This window comes from Sitodiplosis mosellana, unplaced genomic scaffold (assembly GCF_009176505.1).
Source record: "Sitodiplosis mosellana isolate CC-2019 unplaced genomic scaffold, AAFC_SMos_1.0 Smas_scaffold_1, whole genome shotgun sequence".
Classification (NCBI taxonomy): Eukaryota; Metazoa; Arthropoda; class Insecta; order Diptera; family Cecidomyiidae; genus Sitodiplosis; species Sitodiplosis mosellana.
The window spans coordinates 20,431,758-20,449,484 of NW_022595244.1; the positions used below are offsets into that span (position 1 = coordinate 20,431,758).

The window sequence follows — 17,727 nt, forward strand, 5'->3', positions numbered from 1 at the left end:
GAGTCATCAAAAGAGTAATTGTGAATCAAAAGAACAAACATATAATGCAAATTAAAAACTTTGAAACTTTTGCTGCAAAATTAGACAATTTTTGCCGAGAAAATTTACCATATCTGGTGTTTGTGGGTCATATACTTTTCTTCGTGTCATGCATTGAAGATATTATAAGTTTATTGGTAATAATTTCAAATAATATATTGAAATAAAACAGTGGTTCATTTCATGTAATCAATTATTTCAGAACTCTTTCTGTGGATGTAGACCTTTTGAAACTTACGTTGGCATAATTTGGGCCTTTCTAACTATTCTCACAAGTAATTGACATAATATTTTGCAAGCATGTCCGTGCGCGCCTCCTGCAAGCCAGTTCCTCAGTATGTGAGCACTCATAACCTAAATGATCCAGCTCTCTCTCTCTAGGCCGAGCGAACATGCTTGAAATTTTGGCGTTTTTTTACAAATCATTAATCTTATGTTTTGTTTATAGCTTCGGTTTTCTTTTTCATGGGATGTTTTGAACTAAAATGTGAAAATCATCGAACTCGAACAATCTACCATGGCGTAATGTTTGTTCTTTGTGAACTTTCCGTCTTCATCTCAATCCCAATTATAGCAACGGATGTGGCAAAGAATGGATTTAATGCCTCCAAAATTAGAATAATTTTGTTAATTTTTCCATATGGCCTGATGAATACAATGAACCATATATCATTACTTAGAAGTACTTTGCAGGTTAGTTACGATTACTCTCTCATGTTTTATGTGTGTGTGCAAAACTAAAAATTTATCTGTTGTTTTTATATTCTAGAAAAGGACCCTTCAAATTCATTCGATGCTTAGAACTTCATTCAGATACATTTTACTTATTTACGGTGTAATCTTGTATATGGCATCATTAATCATGTACATCTCTCAATTAGAGACTGCGAATGAGTTTCATCGTATTACCGGTTTTATTTGTTTTCAGAGTAAGTATTTGAAAGTTGCAGAACTTTATTAACTAAAATTAATGCTACAAATTTTAATTCTTACAGACGTCTTATGTGCTTACCACACATTAGTTGGCGAAGAATCTAAAAAACAAAATAGATTGATAAACTTTGTCAAAAAACGTGATTATGAATATTTCAAATATTTTTTTGTGTTTTATATGGCTTTTGGTATTTGTAATCTCTCTATGATTGTCTATTTTCCTGAAAAGCTCCAAATGATGCAAATGGAGAATATAAAAGATCACAGTGGAGCCATATTCTACTTGTTCACCTTATTCTACGGTAAATTATTTTCATTACATTTATAACATAGCATACTCAATTTGTATAATTCTCTTTACACTTTATATTTTATAGTTCGTGACATTTTTTTGAAAGAGACTATGGACCCATGTAAAGATCAGCCCAACAAGCTTAGAATGGTTTTATTCAGATCCGATTTTTAATGAATTCGAATGCGATCAATCAAAATGTGTTTGCCGTGACGAATTATTATGATTAGCGAAACTGCTTTTATCTATAGGTTAGAAATGGGATTAAAGATTTGAAAAAAATTAAATGTATCGAAATAGTGTAGAGATCCATGGAGATTTGGAAAGTCATGTTTTAACTGATAGTGATTTTGTTTGATCACATTGTATTTTCAATCTGTCACTTTGACAAATTCATAAAGATTAGAATAGCTAAATTTACCTTTTTCGTCCTGTTGTCTACCCCCTAGGCTTCCCTGTGGAAAAACCTAATAAATTTAAATTGATTTGCACCCTAAACATATTTGAATCCGAAAATAAACACGCATCTTATTTGCAACATTTTTATGGTGTTTAGTTTATTAATTCAATTTATTGAATCAAATATTTGATGACACATTTTATTCATTCATTATTCACAGCAAATGTATAGATACATAATAATACGTACATGGGCAAGGGTCAGTAAGACGAAACCACACAAAAAATGTTTCCACGGAGCAGAAAAATATATTAACGTCGTTCGATCGCAATGAATTTTTGCATAGCACTAAATTCTTTATTTCCGAATTATAGTACGGTTTCAACTGAAAATCCATATTACTATCCATATTTTCAAATTAGACGCCAATTTTCATTAGACACGATGTATGCTGGTGTCAAATGTGACAAATACTTGAATCAATATGGAAAGAATATTCGTTGCGAAAAACTCAACATGTGTTGGAATTTGACATTTTCAAATATTTTGCTACGTAAAAATCAACTCAGTTTTCTCTGTGCACTTTTCAGGCCTTTTAGTACTATGGAAAATCATTAACTCATTTGGCCCCGCGTTGCGAAAACACAACACTTGGATTTTCCCCACCTGGAGCCATTCAGATACGGAATTTTCGAAGATTTCTAAAGAGGAAATGTGGTTTATCTCAAAATCTAATCTAACTGTTTTTGCGTTTTGGCTAATTTTAATATCTGGGGTGTTGATTGGAGGTCGCCAGGCCCATCTGTTCGAAAATTCGGAAAATTGGCAAAAAAACGTCAAGAAACCCAGGATCTTGGAAAATTGGATTTTTTTTTTCGAAGTAGAGGAGAGGTTGGAATCTATTTTTCCATATTATGCCCAAACTACTAAATACACAACTTCTATTTAGAAATAAAACTTTGTCATATATTTTATTGAAATTCCCTTATATCTGAATGATTATCACATTTCACATTTTTCATGAAAATAAATAGTGCGGTAGAATGGAGATTCCAAATCAGAACTAATTTCATATTTTGCCACAAAAACCCCCATAAAATTGTCAATCACGCTTTAAATTCTTGTTTCGCAATCGGAATGCAAATAAAGGGAAATTTTGGGCAACTTCATATTCTCGGACTATTCTTAGAGAAATGAAATTCTATCGATATGGAATTTAGACTCTATAATAGGTTCGGTATTTTCTCTTCATAAAAAAAAGATTCAGATAAGTATTTCGACGAACTGTACGAAATCCGTTATCGTTTTCGTACGTCGTGCTTAAGGTATTGCGGCCGATAAGAATTAGATAACTTCTTATAATCCATTTATAAATAATCCGAGAAACATGTACAATTCACAATTCGCTTCGTAGGCTCACAACGGAGCAAATGTCGAACGACTCAGCTCATATTCTCAACCATTATCGCTGGTGAGAGCTGGTGCTGGAGAAACATTTGTACGTTTGTAACAAACTTTGGTTTCATCGTAACACAATCGGCATATGAACCGAAAATCATCACTTATACTTTACATTTGTCGCCAGTATTTAGACTATCAAAATTTTTAATTGTGTAAATCTCTGGATAAATTTCTTTTGGAAGATTTGAATGTTTGACGGATGTGGCTATGGTACGAGGACTACTTATTAATGTGCTTATAACTCCACCGATTATGGACATTGTTGAGAATGCGGTTTGTGGAATTAATTGACCATAAACGATTGTTGCACCGATGAATGGACCACCAAGTAACCACATTCTCGCGTAGACAATCGTTGAAAATCCACAGATTTTCTTTTTCTCGCTACCAACCAATTCAGTGGTGCATGTTGTTAAAATGGATAGCGTTGAAGAGATGGCAATCTTGGAAACCATCGATGAGCACATCAATAGGACTACTCTCAAGTCTGTTTCCACTGAAAATATTCAAGAACATGTGAATAAATGAAAAATTAGTAAATGATAATTGCATCTGAAATGATTTGTGAAGGATTGTTTTATGAAAAAAAAGGTTAACTCACTATCCAAAGGAATCAGCCATGCGCTATACGCAATTAATCCTGCGATGACATTGAATAATCCAGTGTACAGCCACTTTCGTCTTGTGTACAGAATTAGAAGAAGGCCACAGAACACACCAAGAATTTCACATAAACCTATTCAAATAAATGATAAATGAAAGAGATGCGTAGAATTTTTAGTTTTAAAAATGAATATTTTGTCCGATTCGTACCTGCGATCATCGTGTTAATCTCTAAATGCTCTCGACTGTAGGCCCGAATGTTCAGTAGCATTCCGTAATAAGTGATGATGTAGATTGACCAACAAATGTGAACACAAATCATGTGTCGAATTGCTTTTGGCCCCTTCCAAAGCGTCCACCATCCAGCCGGCGGTGGTTCATTTTGCATATTGTACGCTTGTTGTCTCAGCAAATACTCCAAATTTGATGGTAAAACATGCTTACGATCGTTCACGATTGCCGATTCAATCAAGATATCTCTTGCTTCATCTATTCTACCGCGTGCGACCAGCCAACGAGGGGAATTTGGAATCCATCTATATGGTTAGAAATGTTTATTATTTTGATCAATATCTTCCAAGTTCTATTTCACTTTGATTTGTGTTTTTGTCGAATACTTAACATACCTCCACAGAATGATTAAAACTATGGTAGGCCATGATATCGCCATATAAAGGTGAGACCAGCTTTGAACGAAACGGGCTAAAACCGGCAGGAGAATCACCCCAACGGACCAAAATGATTCAAACAGTGTTGTTACGATTGTTTTTGGCTTTCCAGATGTTATGTCAGAAACTGTCGGGACGAAGCGTTCATTTTAAAAGCACAAAAATTATACAATGTAACTGAATCACTTACATATCATAGAACCCGCAGTATACATCTATACACATTGGGGGAGAGAGAGAGAGATGTAAAATATTAATGTATGCATACCAATATATCATATTTTATTCATTTATTCAAAGCAAGTATAAAAACACGTACGTATATCGAATAATGTAAATATTAATAGTATTTTATTAGTAATCGATTATATTTTACCTGGCAGCAGCATATAGCCGAAAGACATCGGAAAAAGACATGCAATTCGTATGTGTTCACCAAACCGGTCATATTGCCGCAAAAAATTTGAGTGATCATTCCAAAGAGCATGACACTTTTTGGACTAAAGCTGAACAAATGAATTGTCAATATGAGTAATTTTGCAATGATTATTATCGATCCAAATACAACAACGGTCAAGTGGCAACACTTACTGCTTTAATAAGTACGTGGCGACCAATCCTCCCGTTAGAACACCAAATAGGTGAAAGGATTGAGTGCTTGAAATCAAAATATCTTTCGAACAAACCAAATTGTAATCGGTTACAAGCGACACATAATCGGTATGATGATAAAATCGATCACACGGCACAATTTCACTGTCATTTCGCTCAGGTGTATTCCAATCTTCTGTAATCTGCGAAATTGAGTGAAAGTATTGTTCGGACACTTGATGACTATCGGAATAAATGTTGCAAAAATCGATTTTTTCAAATCCACCCCCATCGATTTGAACTGGATGCAGCATCCGAACCCATGCAGTCTTGTTGAAGTCGAGCATTCGTTCAAATTTTTCTTGTGTCCGTGTATTCAGAACTTTTGACGATGGATGACAAAAAAACTCTCCATCTCTTGGTGCTGGTGCTGTAAAAATGATGCAAGCCATAAACCAAGCCGATGGTATTTTGCACAGGAAAATCAATAGCACGGTTCGCAGTTGCCATTTTCCGAAATCACCATTGATGCGACCGATTATGTCCGCATTCTCGATTTTACAATTTAGATTTTCCATCGAATTTCGATTAGCAGTTGGCCGATGATTTTGAAGATTTTCGATTCCGATTGGGCATTGAGTTGAAGACGATGCTTGTTGGTCGGTATTCAGTAGATCACATTCACTATTACCAGACCTCCAGCCTGAATCCGCCTATATTTTCAAGATGAAAATTTCGATTTATTTCCACAGATTTTTCTCTTTGTTTTGTAATTCTCTTGAGTTCTTTTTTCTCGATTTCAAATCTCATTTAGTGCGATTAGATTTTTTTTTTGTTCAACGGAAAATGTGATGAGTATCATAAATCAAAGGATAGCCTTGCGCAGCGATCACTTCAAAACACGCATTATCGTGCAACAACAACTAAAAAAGAATGCAACAATAAACTTTCTAGCACTTTTAACAATTAAAACAGGAACGAAGCACACAGGTTTGAGTCTACAATTCGGTACGACTGACAAAGAACAACTGAAGCGATATCGGGTTAGTGAAAAGTGTCGGTTTTCTGATTTCTTTTTTCTAAACTTGTAAAAGTAAATACACTGATAGAAAAAAGCAACGGAAACGAGCAACGTTCGCTGTGTCTGCTCACTTCGACCGAGATTGCTTTGCGAGTGTTGGGACTGTGAGCGTTACCCACCATTTAAGTACGGTTTACTTGTTTGTGTAACTAATTAAGCGGAGTAAAGCACAAAGGAAACAACAATATCGATGAAGAATTGTTACGTCTGATCGACTATATTATTGCCGTTCTCTTTTGTCCGAAAAAAAAAAACTGTTTTGCTGCGCCATTGCAGATGGTGTCATATTGTCATGATTACGACTTTCAGGTGCGGATTCGGTCCTTGAATCACGTATAAAACATCTTAACTTATTAATTTAAATCACTTAGCGAAATCGTCCAATTTACAACAATTTTCAACAATTTCCCATTTCAAACGGAATTAATGTGGTGAATAAGGTAAATAAGGTAACAATGATAATAAGGTGGCTATATTCTAATGGTTACTATGCGCATAGAAAAATCCATTCATTCAAGAAATGATATTTTCTTTTTCTTCAAATGTTTATTCATGCCGAAGTAAAGCTGTGAAAATATTTGCTGAAGAAAACAATTTTAAAAGAGTCAACAATAGAAACGTGTAGTGATTGTGAATGGGATCAAACGTTCTGCTTTATTAGTTCTGAGGAAACAGAAATTATTCTGATCGATATTGAAATTCCATTTGAATACATATAATGACAAAGTGAAAATTTGATGCACCTTATTGTGCACAGCTTGCACTGCAAACAGTCAAAGACTTTGTTGATGCGCAAAAAAATGTTTACATCATTAATTAAATCAAAACCACCCACAATCATGCGGTCGAAATTCATTTGATTTGTGCTCGATAGACTTGAAAATTGGCAACTGCTAATTAAATTACGTTCGATTGTGAGACGCTTCTCAGTCGATTAATTATGACGACATTTCTTTTCAGGATTTTAAATTATGATTCATTCCTCTTTCATAAGAAATGAGAACCACGAACGGTCATTCTTGGAATGTCTTCATATTAAAAGATTACTAAAAGAATTAGTGGTTGGAACCAAAAATGATTAGAAGTCTGTGGTCTTCGTGGAATCCACACGGACCATTTGCGTAGCTACTGAAACGTCTCAACGATTGCATCATTCCAATAAATCCCGTTTGAGATTCCACCTCCTATCATTGCATTAGTAAACATCCATCAAATTGATCACTAATTGATTTATATGCAATAATTGAACTAAGTGGCAAATCGGTATCACGTGCACCTTTCAGATGACGCTTTTCGCACGCGTGTTTGGTTCATTTAGCAGTTTGGTGTTCTTTCTTCTTCTCATGTTTCAATGGAAACTTTTTGTGCTAGATCATTAAGACATCCAACCATTTGACATAGCTCACATGAAAACATTAGTTATGAGAATTGAAAATGCACATAGACGATAAATATGAAATTGTAGATGAATTGATTGTCAATTTATTAGTCAAATATTATCATCAAAGTATTAAAGCAGATTAACCTAATCCATGTTATGTTGACTTAAAATCTAAACGTTTCGATTGAAATCTCGTGTGAAAGAAAATCACATATGGGTCGTTGTAACTCCTTGATTGTCTTTAAATACTTCATTTGCGTTTTTGTCGATTTTTGCCAACGATGCGTTGTGTATCCGATCGATGACACAGGAGCAAATGCCGCCACACAATTCAATTAGCCCGAACGCAGCCAACGGAAATAGATTATGCACAAATGTTAAAGCACCAACGAACGGTGCCGTTAGTAGCCATATGCGTGCCCATACCACACACGAAAACATGCATATTTTTTGCCTTGTCGTTGGCACCAGTTCACTTGTACACGTAAATAAAACTGCCTGCGAACAAGTTGTTGCTATTTTTGAAATCATTGCCAATGTCATACCAAGCGCTACGTATGTGGTTTCCGAAACTATTTCGTATGTGTTTTTAGATGTAACAAAAATAAAAAACAAACAATGGACGGTGAATGAACAGAAAATTCTGGATTTGGAATGTTTGTTTGGTTTCTCATTGAGAAAAATGTACGACGATACTCACGTGTGCTGGGAAAAGTGAATCCGAGAAAACTCAAAATACCTGCAATCACATTAAATAGGCCAGAACATAGAAATTTGTGGTTGTTAGCGTTCATAACGATAAACCATGCAGTTAGAACACCAATTATCTCACAACATCCACACACAACGGTGTTTATAATCAGATAATTTCGACCAAAAACGCGAATATTCAAAAGCATCCCATTATAATTTGTTACATCAACGGCCCAAGCGCTGTGCAACGCAATCATCATGATGATTTGCGTTTTCGTCGACCACAACGTTGTCCAGTTCTCTGGTTTTGGGGCCTTTGAATATGTGACCGCCTCGAGCTGAAGGAAACTGTCAAAATTCGATGGCAAACGGGAAGTTCGTTTATTGACTCGCATTGCATAGAAGAGGCAATTTTTTGCCGCACTTATTTCACCATGCGCAAGAAGCCATTTGGGCGAATCGGGAATCCAAAACCAGACTAAAATATATGCAACGGTCGGCAGCGAAATGGCAAGATAAATCGATGTCCATGACCATGATGGCAATAAGTTTGCGATGAGCGGCAACAATATGACGCCAATGCCCCAGAACGATTCAAATAAACAGATCACCGATTTTCGATATTTTCCACCCGTTATATCGGAAACTGAAATAAATGTTTCACAATTAGACGTAAAAATAGATCGGTTATATATATATATGAATGGTGTAAAACTCTTTTCAAAAAGACACACACAATATTCATTGCGATGGCAACAAGAAAAACCAGTTTCACTGATGAATTTTAAACATAAATAAAGATCGACCGGCTTAAAGGCGTATTTGAAATCTTTTTTCATTAGGTTGCAGGTCAGTCACTTGTTTCAAGTGGAAAAATCCACACAGCCTGTTTCTCGAAAGAGTTTTACACATGTCAAATGAATCACTTTAAATGCAATGATGTCACTTACAGATCACCACACCTGGTGTGTACATCAAAGCACAGCAAACAGCGGCCAAATATCGGAAGAAAACGTGTAAACTAAAATTGTTGATGAGCCCAGTTAAACACCCGGAAATAATTTGCGTCAACATTCCAATGAGCATGACATTTCGTGGGCTAACGCTGAAAATGAATAGAAATCAATTGTTAATTCCGATAATAAATGAATATCAATTAAAAGGAAAATTTCTTCTTACAAATCAAGTAATTTTGTTGCTAGGATTCCTCCACAGAGAACTCCACACAAATGGAAGAATTGTGTCACAGCAATCAGAATGGTCCGTGAGCAAATTAAATCGAATTGTGTGACCAGGGAATCGAACACGGAAAAATGTTCGAATGTGTCGCAATTTTGCGTGTCTGATGTGCTTGAGACAATTAGTCGCTGCTGCTGCTGCTGTTGCCATTCCAAAAGTGCCTCCGATCGATTTTTATAAACGCGGCAAAAGTCGAATTGATCGTCTTGCGTCGTAGGATGAGCAATGTTTATCCATTCGGTGTGATTTGCTGGTGTTAATCCCGTATTCGGTTGCTGGCAAAAAAATTCACCGTATTTGGCAAACGGAGCAGTAAAAATGATACACGCCATAAACCAAGCGGCTGGGATTTTGCACAAAAATATAAGGAAGACTGTTCGTCGTTGCCATGGTCCCCATTCGCCGATCAAATCAATTATCGAATATTTGGGTTTCGATGCAGTAGATTCCGATTGTAAATCGCCATTAACTGTCGAGCACATAATTCGTATGTATTTCTCACGTTGCGAATTCCAGTTCACTGCCTCGTAAAAGTGCTCTCACTAACTTTATGAGGAAAATTGAAAAAAAAAAACAGATAAGGAAAAATCGACGCATGTAAAACATCCAAGCTATTTGCATTTCGATTTCTTTGCATTTTTTTTATTTCATTCGTTTCTCCAGAAGCAATATGAATTTATTTGGATCTTTGGCGATGCATGCTGCCCCCACCAAACCAGCCTCACCGTATTCTCCGTTGCAAAAATGCAAAATGTCGGTCGTTACTTGCTTTTAATTGATCAAGAGATAAACGTTTATTTGCTGGTGTATTAAAATTCTTTTGTGGAACGTTTTAAGCAAAAAAAAAATATTGCGTGATTTAAGTGTTCTTTCCAAACACTGTAATCTGTTTGCATTGAAGTATAGGTCATTCGTTTTGGTTGCTGCAATCACTCCGAACGTGGCTCAGTATAACGACGATAATAGGCGTTGCTGTGTGCTTTATTTTTTCTTTCGAATTCGAATCACATGAAATTGCTTAGCCAAAATCAAAGAATTTTGCATACATAGTCGGTAGTCTCACGTGGTCACATGATATTTGACTAGACTTTTTATTGCTTAACGTTGTTATATCTGTGTTAATTGTGTTGCGGAAAAGAGTGAGGCGCATGCTTAATATATGCATAGATGATTTGATAGAAGCCAAAATACGGCTGAAATTTCGAGACAAAAATTGAAAATAATAGGCAAACGCATTCCATATGAGAATATCTCATTTCACTTAATCAATTGATTACAATTTGCGGACAAAATCGTAATTCAAAAATGTTGAACACAAACATAAAATAGTCACTCGAATTGGGTACTGCATCATTTAACGATTTATTTATTTTTTGCATTAGCTTTGCCCACTTTGTACTTGTACTTGAATGTGCAATATAAAAAGAATATTGTGCCTATACAATACAGCACACTCCACACAAATCTATTTGAACTTTTTCACGCAGCTTGCCACGCAAACACTGGTTCCATGCATTTATAGCTTCTAAAATGATTGCAATTAGCAAATAAATAAACAAATACTCGATGCGGATGTAAACTTCAAAAGAATTTACGATTTTTTTTCGTAATTGATGCAAATCGTTTCGGTTAATTTTCAATGGATTAATTGAAAATCGTTGAGATTCCGAAAAAAATGAAATGCGATTTTTTTTTATCAACTTTTTCGAAAGTCTCATCATTTTACTATAGGCTTTTGTAACTAATAGTAACTTCACAGAATTAGATCACTTAAATTAATCATGCATGTTAGCACATTACAGATGGCATGTCTCATGCAGTGAATGAAGAGCACTGAACTTGAATTATTATCTCGCTGAAAATCACGTCTAATTTTCAATATCTGTATGAATTTAATCTTCACTCCAAATTACCTTCAATTCAGAGATATCGTCGTTTGTTATTGCCGCCGTTTTGGATAATATTATGGAATATCACCTTATCAATATGGCTTTAATAAGAGCGAAGTAGTAAAATTCGTTGATTTTAGATCTGATTTTCACGTGGGGTAATTGTTATAAAATATTCTTCGTATTTTCAAGTGATTATTTCAACCGATTTAACACAGCGGATAATTGTCGTTTGAAGATTCAAGTGCTGATAAATAAAAAAGTGAAATGCTGAAGAGGTGCGAAAATTAATTAGATTTTTCGATGAGTGCTTCTATTTTCTATCGTCAATTTGTTTCTCGTGGAGATAGACAAAACTCATCGCAAATCTAGTAACGTGAGTCGACTAGAAGGGTTGCTGCCAAAATTATAATTTATAGTTCGTCGGCTTGAATTTAATTTTAGTTTACAACCCGAAACTTTACGATGATTGAATTTGGGAATCGGGCGAAATTTGTATGTGAACCAAAATTTAATGTTCCCCACCCTAGCCACGACTTCTTTGTTTTTATCTTTTTGGGTTTTACATTGCAAATTTGCTTTCTCGTATATGTTTGGCATATGCTTTGCTTCAAATGTTCTAGCTTTGATCTAAAAAAATTCGATGGATTGCGAAAAAGTATTTGAGCGCTAATTCAATTTTTTGTATCCAATAAGCATCAAGTTTCTTGCTTCCTTACACCGTTTTGATTTAAAACTTCTGAAAAACTAAATCAATTAACGTTAATTTGTTTAACGAAATACAAATCCTTTCGAATGAAAAGCTCAACTCAAGCGACAGCTCGACACAATCTCAAGCTTTATTCTATTAACATCGGTTTTATAGTTATATAGGCCATTAGCCTTGAGTTAATGAATTTTGGCGACAAACGTCGCATCGTTTGAATACATCGTGAAGTTTTCAAACGTCCAAGAATTTGAAGCAATAAAATTCGGTCTGTCGCATTTTTCCGACAGCGTCGTCGGGTGCACTCATGCTACGAGTCACGCGAATGTGTCTGATATGTTTTTTCTATTCATATTTTGAATTTAAAGTTCAATGTCAATGTAATCATTTGTATTCGGCGCAAGTGCCGTTAAATTAGAACGAAGAAGTATGTTTCGAATGCAATCGTTTTCAATCAATCATTTTGTTTAAAACCGTGTTTCTGTTTTTTTTTTTTTATCACAATCAACAAGTTTGTCTGTATCAGTACATTTGATCTGCGTAGAATGTGGAAATGAATGTTAATTAATTACTTGAATATGAAATGCGATTTTGCATCGATAACGAAGGCAAGTCTAATAGCTTCCGAAATTTCCGATTCCTGGGGAAATTCGACAAAAAAAGGGTTCAAAACAAGTGAGAAATGATCGAAACCATTTCAATTGCATGTAAATTATCGTTTATTTGGAACGCAGCCAAAAATCGTAAGCTAAGCACGCGAAAATTCTACACTGCCTCAGCTGATTTGTGCTGATGAAATTCAAATGATGACGTATGCATGCTATTAGGTTTACAATCATAAAACAGCTATAGCACCATAGTATATCGTTTCAAATGGAAACGTCATCGCTTAAGTAATTGATGATAATTCATTCAATAAAACCGTGTCGACGAAATTCATACGACTCACTACGATTTGACGACACAAACTGCGAGCGTATGGGAATTTGATAGCAACACAGTAAAAATTCGCATGAGCTTCCGCACGCGCCAAAAATGCCTATTTATATATCACGCTCACAGTTGTTTCCTACATTTGCAGCATATGGCACAAACAAATGTCGCCACAACGATTTGGCGACTATTCGAAATAATCTATGTATTCACGGGAAACGAACAAAATCGCAAGAAAATCAAAGCAAAATTTATATAGTATCTCTACTAGCTATTGACCATTTTAACGTCGAATCGTTTACCTGGGCAATAATTGCTAATCGGCATATATGAGGTTCCTTTGAGAAAAAGAATCGCGAGTATTATTCCACTGCAGTACATGAATATTCAAAGATTTTCCATTTGTGTCACTCTTACTCTTTACGTTGACGACGAATAAATAGTATTTGATTCAAAGTTGTTCATTTGATGAAGGATGGCGGTCAACTGAACTGCAGATTCGTTACTCCATCGAAACAATGGCCGCGTTTTACTTACGACAGAAATAAAATAAAAAGTAATAAAACTTAATCGATTCTAATTGACTTGCGTGCTATCAACACACTCGCACCAGTGAAATAATGATAAATCACTAATATCATCAATACTTGTCGTATATATCGAAGATGTGTCGCTGATGAGGAATGTACTCAACTAAATTGAATTTTTTTTCTGTTGAATGGCGGCGTTATTTGAATCCCAACTGAATTTTACGATCATGATAATTAGCGAACAGAACGGTCGTCTGTTGATGTTTAAACCTCTTCCGCAGTTTACCAGAAAATTAAAGTTGAAGAAAAGCAATAAAACGAATTCATTTGTTTTTATGAAATCATTGATGGTGTGATATATTTTGAGCTTTCCGGCAGCTGTTAAAAAATAAATACTATGAAAGAACTGCTTAACTTAATTCTTAATTTCTACAGTGCAATAGAAATCACATTCGCTGACTGTTGGGTTCCTGATCATTGACGATCGACTTTCTTCGAGTTTCTTCAGCGTCATACACCGACTTTCGTCTAACCTCTTCAATGTCATACACACTTGATCTGCGAACACTTTTGATCCAGTCTAATCCGGCATTGGATATCGTTCGCACTGCTCTCATCGCTTGAATGCGTTGTTCACAGTCTTCCAAATAGGCTTTGTATTGATTTTGATGAATGAACACCATCAAAACGCCACCGACAACACTCAATGTTGCAAAAATAGTCAGCGGCAAGACAACGTCATATGTTTTGAGTACAAATATAAAGGGAGCCCACAGAAACCATGCCCGTGCCCAAACAGTTGACGAGAACATTAGAATCTTCTTCCGTTCGGCACACACTAATTCAACTGTGCACACCATTAACACGCACATACCGATCGACGTGGCCGTCTTGATTGCTAACGTTGGAGCCATCTCCAAAGCAACCACATGCGACTCTTTCACTGCAGAAAAAAAAGAAGAGAAAAATAACAAGACAATATTTAGAAAAACAATCCTTAGTTAAATCGAAACAATGGTGTTTGTCTTTCACTTTTGTGTTTGTTTGCTTACATGTCTCGGGAATAAGCCATGTAAAGTACGCAAGTATGCCGCATCCAATGCCACACAGACCAGCCCAAAGCCATCTTCGTGCTGTATGGAAGAAAAATTGCGACTGAGTTCCATGCAAATATTTGAGGTTGCATACTCTAAATACATACACGTGTACAGTACAAAATATATTCCAACAAAAACACCCAATATTTCACTAAAACCAATGGCAACCGTGTTGATACTAAGGTGATCTCTGCCATAAGCGCGAATATTTAATACGACACAGTTGAAGTTCAACACATACACCGACCACGCATAATGAATGGCCAATATATAAATTTTTGCTGGTTTTCCGTCCCAAATCGAACACCAACTTGCCTCAGGTGGATTCGCAGCTCTGTAATACGAAATGAGCATATAGAAATTAGAATTAGTCATTAAATTGAACTAAGCAAATTGTAGGTGTTTTACTTGCCCCGTGTTGTAATCCGATTTCAATAGCTCCTCTAAATTGATTGGCACTCGACGTTTGTTTTTATTACCACCATCGATGAGGATTTGTCGTGTTTCTTCGATTCGACCGTGGCGCAGCAACCATCTTGGGCTGTCCGGAAGGTATCTATTTTTGGAAATAAACATATTTTCTACATTTTCTGCTTCAGTTTGTAATGTGAGAATAGTTACTTGATCAAAAAAATCAAGCAAATTGTCGGCATTGATATTGCAATGTACAGATTCCACCAGTCTTCAATAAACACACTAAATATAGGTAGTAGAATTAGGCCAATCGACCAAAAGAATTCGAACACTAGCGATGTAATTGTTTTTGCCGCCCCGCTTGTGATGTCAACAACTATTTTGGAAATAAACATATTTTCATTAAAATATTCTTCACTATTCATTATGTCAACAACTGAAACATTTCAAAACACTTGGAATAAAAAAAAGATAAAATGAATGAAAACAATGGATTCGAAATGTAAACGTAAACGTACATATCATTGATCCAGATGTGTACATTAGTGCACATGAAGCGGCGGTGAGCCAACGGAAAAGTACATGAAACTCATATATCCTAACAACACCAACCAAATTCCCGAAAATTATTTGCGCCGAAACACCCATGATCATTACATTTCTCGGGCTTATGCTAAAATGCACGGAAAAATGAATTTTAATTCAGAAAAAACGCGCAGATTCAGTTTAAGCAGGGCAATTAGGTTAACACTCACTATTTCAGCATAAAATAGGCAATAATGCCACCAACAAGCAAACCAAATATGTGAAAACACTGACTTAATGGCAGCAGAAGTTCGCGACCACATATGAGATTGAAATCGGCCACCAATGAATGATAATCTGGATTGAATGTGTAGTTTGTACATTTTATCGTGCTTAAATTTTTCGTAACAATTGTTGTGTGATTTGGTCCAAAGTATTTTAGTGGATTCTCCCAGAACTCTGTAAATACTTCGCAATAGTCCATTTTTGAGCGATTATGATGATCCACTTTTATTGGATGGGCTCTGGCGATCCAATCGGCTACCAATTCGGTTGGCAGCTCTGGCGGTGGTGTACACCAAAAATCACCTGTTTGATAATATTTTAGAAATAAATCACGGCGCTTTCACTAGATTCAATAATAAATTGGAAAGAAATGACAGAGCATTACCGGGATTTGGAGCGGGTGCTGTAAACAATATAATTGCCATAAACCATGAGGTTGGAACTTTGCACAGAAAAATGATGAGCATTGCACTGAGTTGCCATTTTCCAAAATTGCCTAGAACCTTTGTGATAGGATCGACGCGCAATGTGGACGGAGCTGTTGCCATGTGGAAAAGAATTAAGTGGTTTACACTTGCTTCAAATAAATCGCACCGATTCAATTGATCAGATCGAGTACACAGAGAACACTCTCTAAATTAAAAACGAACTAAACGTTCAACTTGAACCACACAGTCAAGCCACAGAATTTATATCGAACTGAAGACACTGCGCATCGACCGCGGTGTTATACTTTTCGAATGTTTATTTTTTCAATCAAATGTAGGCAAATTCAACGAAGGAATCACCACCTTTGGTAAATATGTGCACATCAACTTAAAATACAATGGTGAATAATTTTGACTTAGGCTTTTTTCTACCTAGATTTAGTTTCTCTATTTGTTCACTTGAAAAAATTATTGAACTTGACAATTATGCAAATGTAGCAATGTTCTATTGAGTCAGATCGCGCGGTCTTTAAAATCACACATGCGTAAACCACCGAGAGAGCGACGAACATTAAGTGTGGTGAACGCTTTAGAGCACACTGGGCCGAAAATTGAAATTATCATTTGCTAATTTATTTTTATTGATCGATTGACAATTTTTGTCTCAAAAATGCACAATTTTTTTGTTTCATGCCATTGATTTTAACATATGTCAATATTTCACCTTTTTGTTTCAACCGTTTTCAAGAAACGAATCATTGAATAAAATGCTAATTACAAAATGCGCAACAAAACATCCAGCCTGTCCATTTGATCAACATTCGATTGTTCGGAATTCTGAATCGACACACCGTGGTGTCGTATATACAATGAAAAGAAACTGAAAAATACGATTATTTCAATATTGGATAATTATTCCGTAGACTTTTATTTGCCGTGTGTCTTGTATATTGTCATGACCCGCACAACGATCTATCCGCACCGTTGGTTGCTGCTAGACTAAAGCACTCTCGGCTGCAAACCGTACTTTCATTCGAATATTTTCTTACTGCCTTCCAATACGAACGGAATCTTTCGAACGAACAGCCATTTTTCTTTCACAAACAGTAAACTGAATTTTGGAAAAAAAAATTCAATGTTTTATCTTATCGATAAAATTAGATAAATGTTGTCTCTGTACCAAAATAACTATTTCCAAATATTGATATAATCGGAGTTTTTGTCTGGAGTCATATGCTTTAGCGCCTATCGATTTCGTCTTTTGTTTTCATTAGATACCTATTATATATACCGTTCATCATCATGTGGTCTAAAACAATGAGTAGTTTTGTTACAATCGTTTGAAACGCTCACGATTCGGTTTTTTTTTTCTTCTCATCTCATCGAAGCACGTACACTGTTGAAACAATGATGGGAGTCGAAATGCGAGCAAGAAATATCTAAATTAAACATTTAGTTTGAGCATATTTGTACGTGTGCACCATTCATTGTGTGACGTGTAAATGGTGAGCATTTATATATTATGAATATCTTTTACAT

At 35.6% G+C, this 17,727-nt stretch overlaps 3 protein-coding genes across 7 annotated transcripts; all 3 read right to left on the reverse strand.

Annotated features, from left to right (window-relative positions):
• Window positions 1-1,795: 1,795 nt before the first annotated feature.
• On the reverse strand, window positions 1,796-7,295 carry LOC129565773 (organic anion transporter 3). The gene is made up of 7 exons (XM_055440991.1): window positions 4,988-7,295; window positions 4,773-4,902; window positions 4,587-4,611; window positions 4,355-4,523; window positions 3,939-4,264; window positions 3,727-3,861; window positions 1,796-3,621 (listed from the first exon to the last, which is right to left on the reverse strand). Exons 1-7 carry the CDS (start codon window positions 5,563-5,565, stop codon window positions 3,227-3,229), a joined length of 1,758 nt encoding a protein of 585 aa, XP_055296966.1. The 5' UTR covers window positions 5,566-7,295; the 3' UTR covers window positions 1,796-3,226.
• Window positions 7,296-7,522: 227 nt separating this feature from the next.
• On the reverse strand, window positions 7,523-13,310 carry LOC129565782 (solute carrier family 22 member 3-like). Of its 4 annotated transcripts, none has more exons than XM_055441012.1 (5): window positions 13,212-13,310; window positions 9,322-9,927; window positions 9,093-9,247; window positions 8,150-8,788; window positions 7,523-8,021 (listed from the first exon to the last, which is right to left on the reverse strand). In XM_055441012.1, exons 2-5 carry the CDS (start codon window positions 9,861-9,863, stop codon window positions 7,657-7,659), a joined length of 1,701 nt encoding a protein of 566 aa, XP_055296987.1. In that variant the 5' UTR covers window positions 9,864-9,927; window positions 13,212-13,310; the 3' UTR covers window positions 7,523-7,656. The 4 variants fall into 4 exon arrangements, with proteins under 4 accessions (XP_055296987.1, XP_055296996.1, XP_055297004.1 ...); XM_055441021.1 differs by having other exon boundaries at window positions 9,322-9,923; window positions 13,212-13,280; XM_055441029.1 differs by lacking the exon at window positions 13,212-13,310 and adding an exon at window positions 11,990-12,102.
• A 455-nt stretch (window positions 13,311-13,765) lies between these two features.
• On the reverse strand, window positions 13,766-17,442 carry LOC129565804 (organic cation transporter protein-like). 2 transcript variants are annotated; one of them, XM_055441041.1, is made up of 9 exons: window positions 17,369-17,442; window positions 16,146-17,299; window positions 15,706-16,063; window positions 15,469-15,623; window positions 15,158-15,326; window positions 14,949-15,092; window positions 14,641-14,870; window positions 14,492-14,572; window positions 13,766-14,382 (listed from the first exon to the last, which is right to left on the reverse strand). In XM_055441041.1, the coding sequence occupies exons 2-9, from the start codon at window positions 16,306-16,308 to the stop codon at window positions 13,886-13,888; spliced, it is 1,797 nt and encodes a 598-aa protein (XP_055297016.1). In that variant the 5' UTR covers window positions 16,309-17,299; window positions 17,369-17,442; the 3' UTR covers window positions 13,766-13,885. The 2 variants fall into 2 exon arrangements, with proteins under 2 accessions (XP_055297016.1, XP_055297025.1); XM_055441050.1 differs by lacking the exon at window positions 17,369-17,442 and having other exon boundaries at window positions 16,146-17,356.
• Window positions 17,443-17,727: the final 285 nt, after the last annotated feature.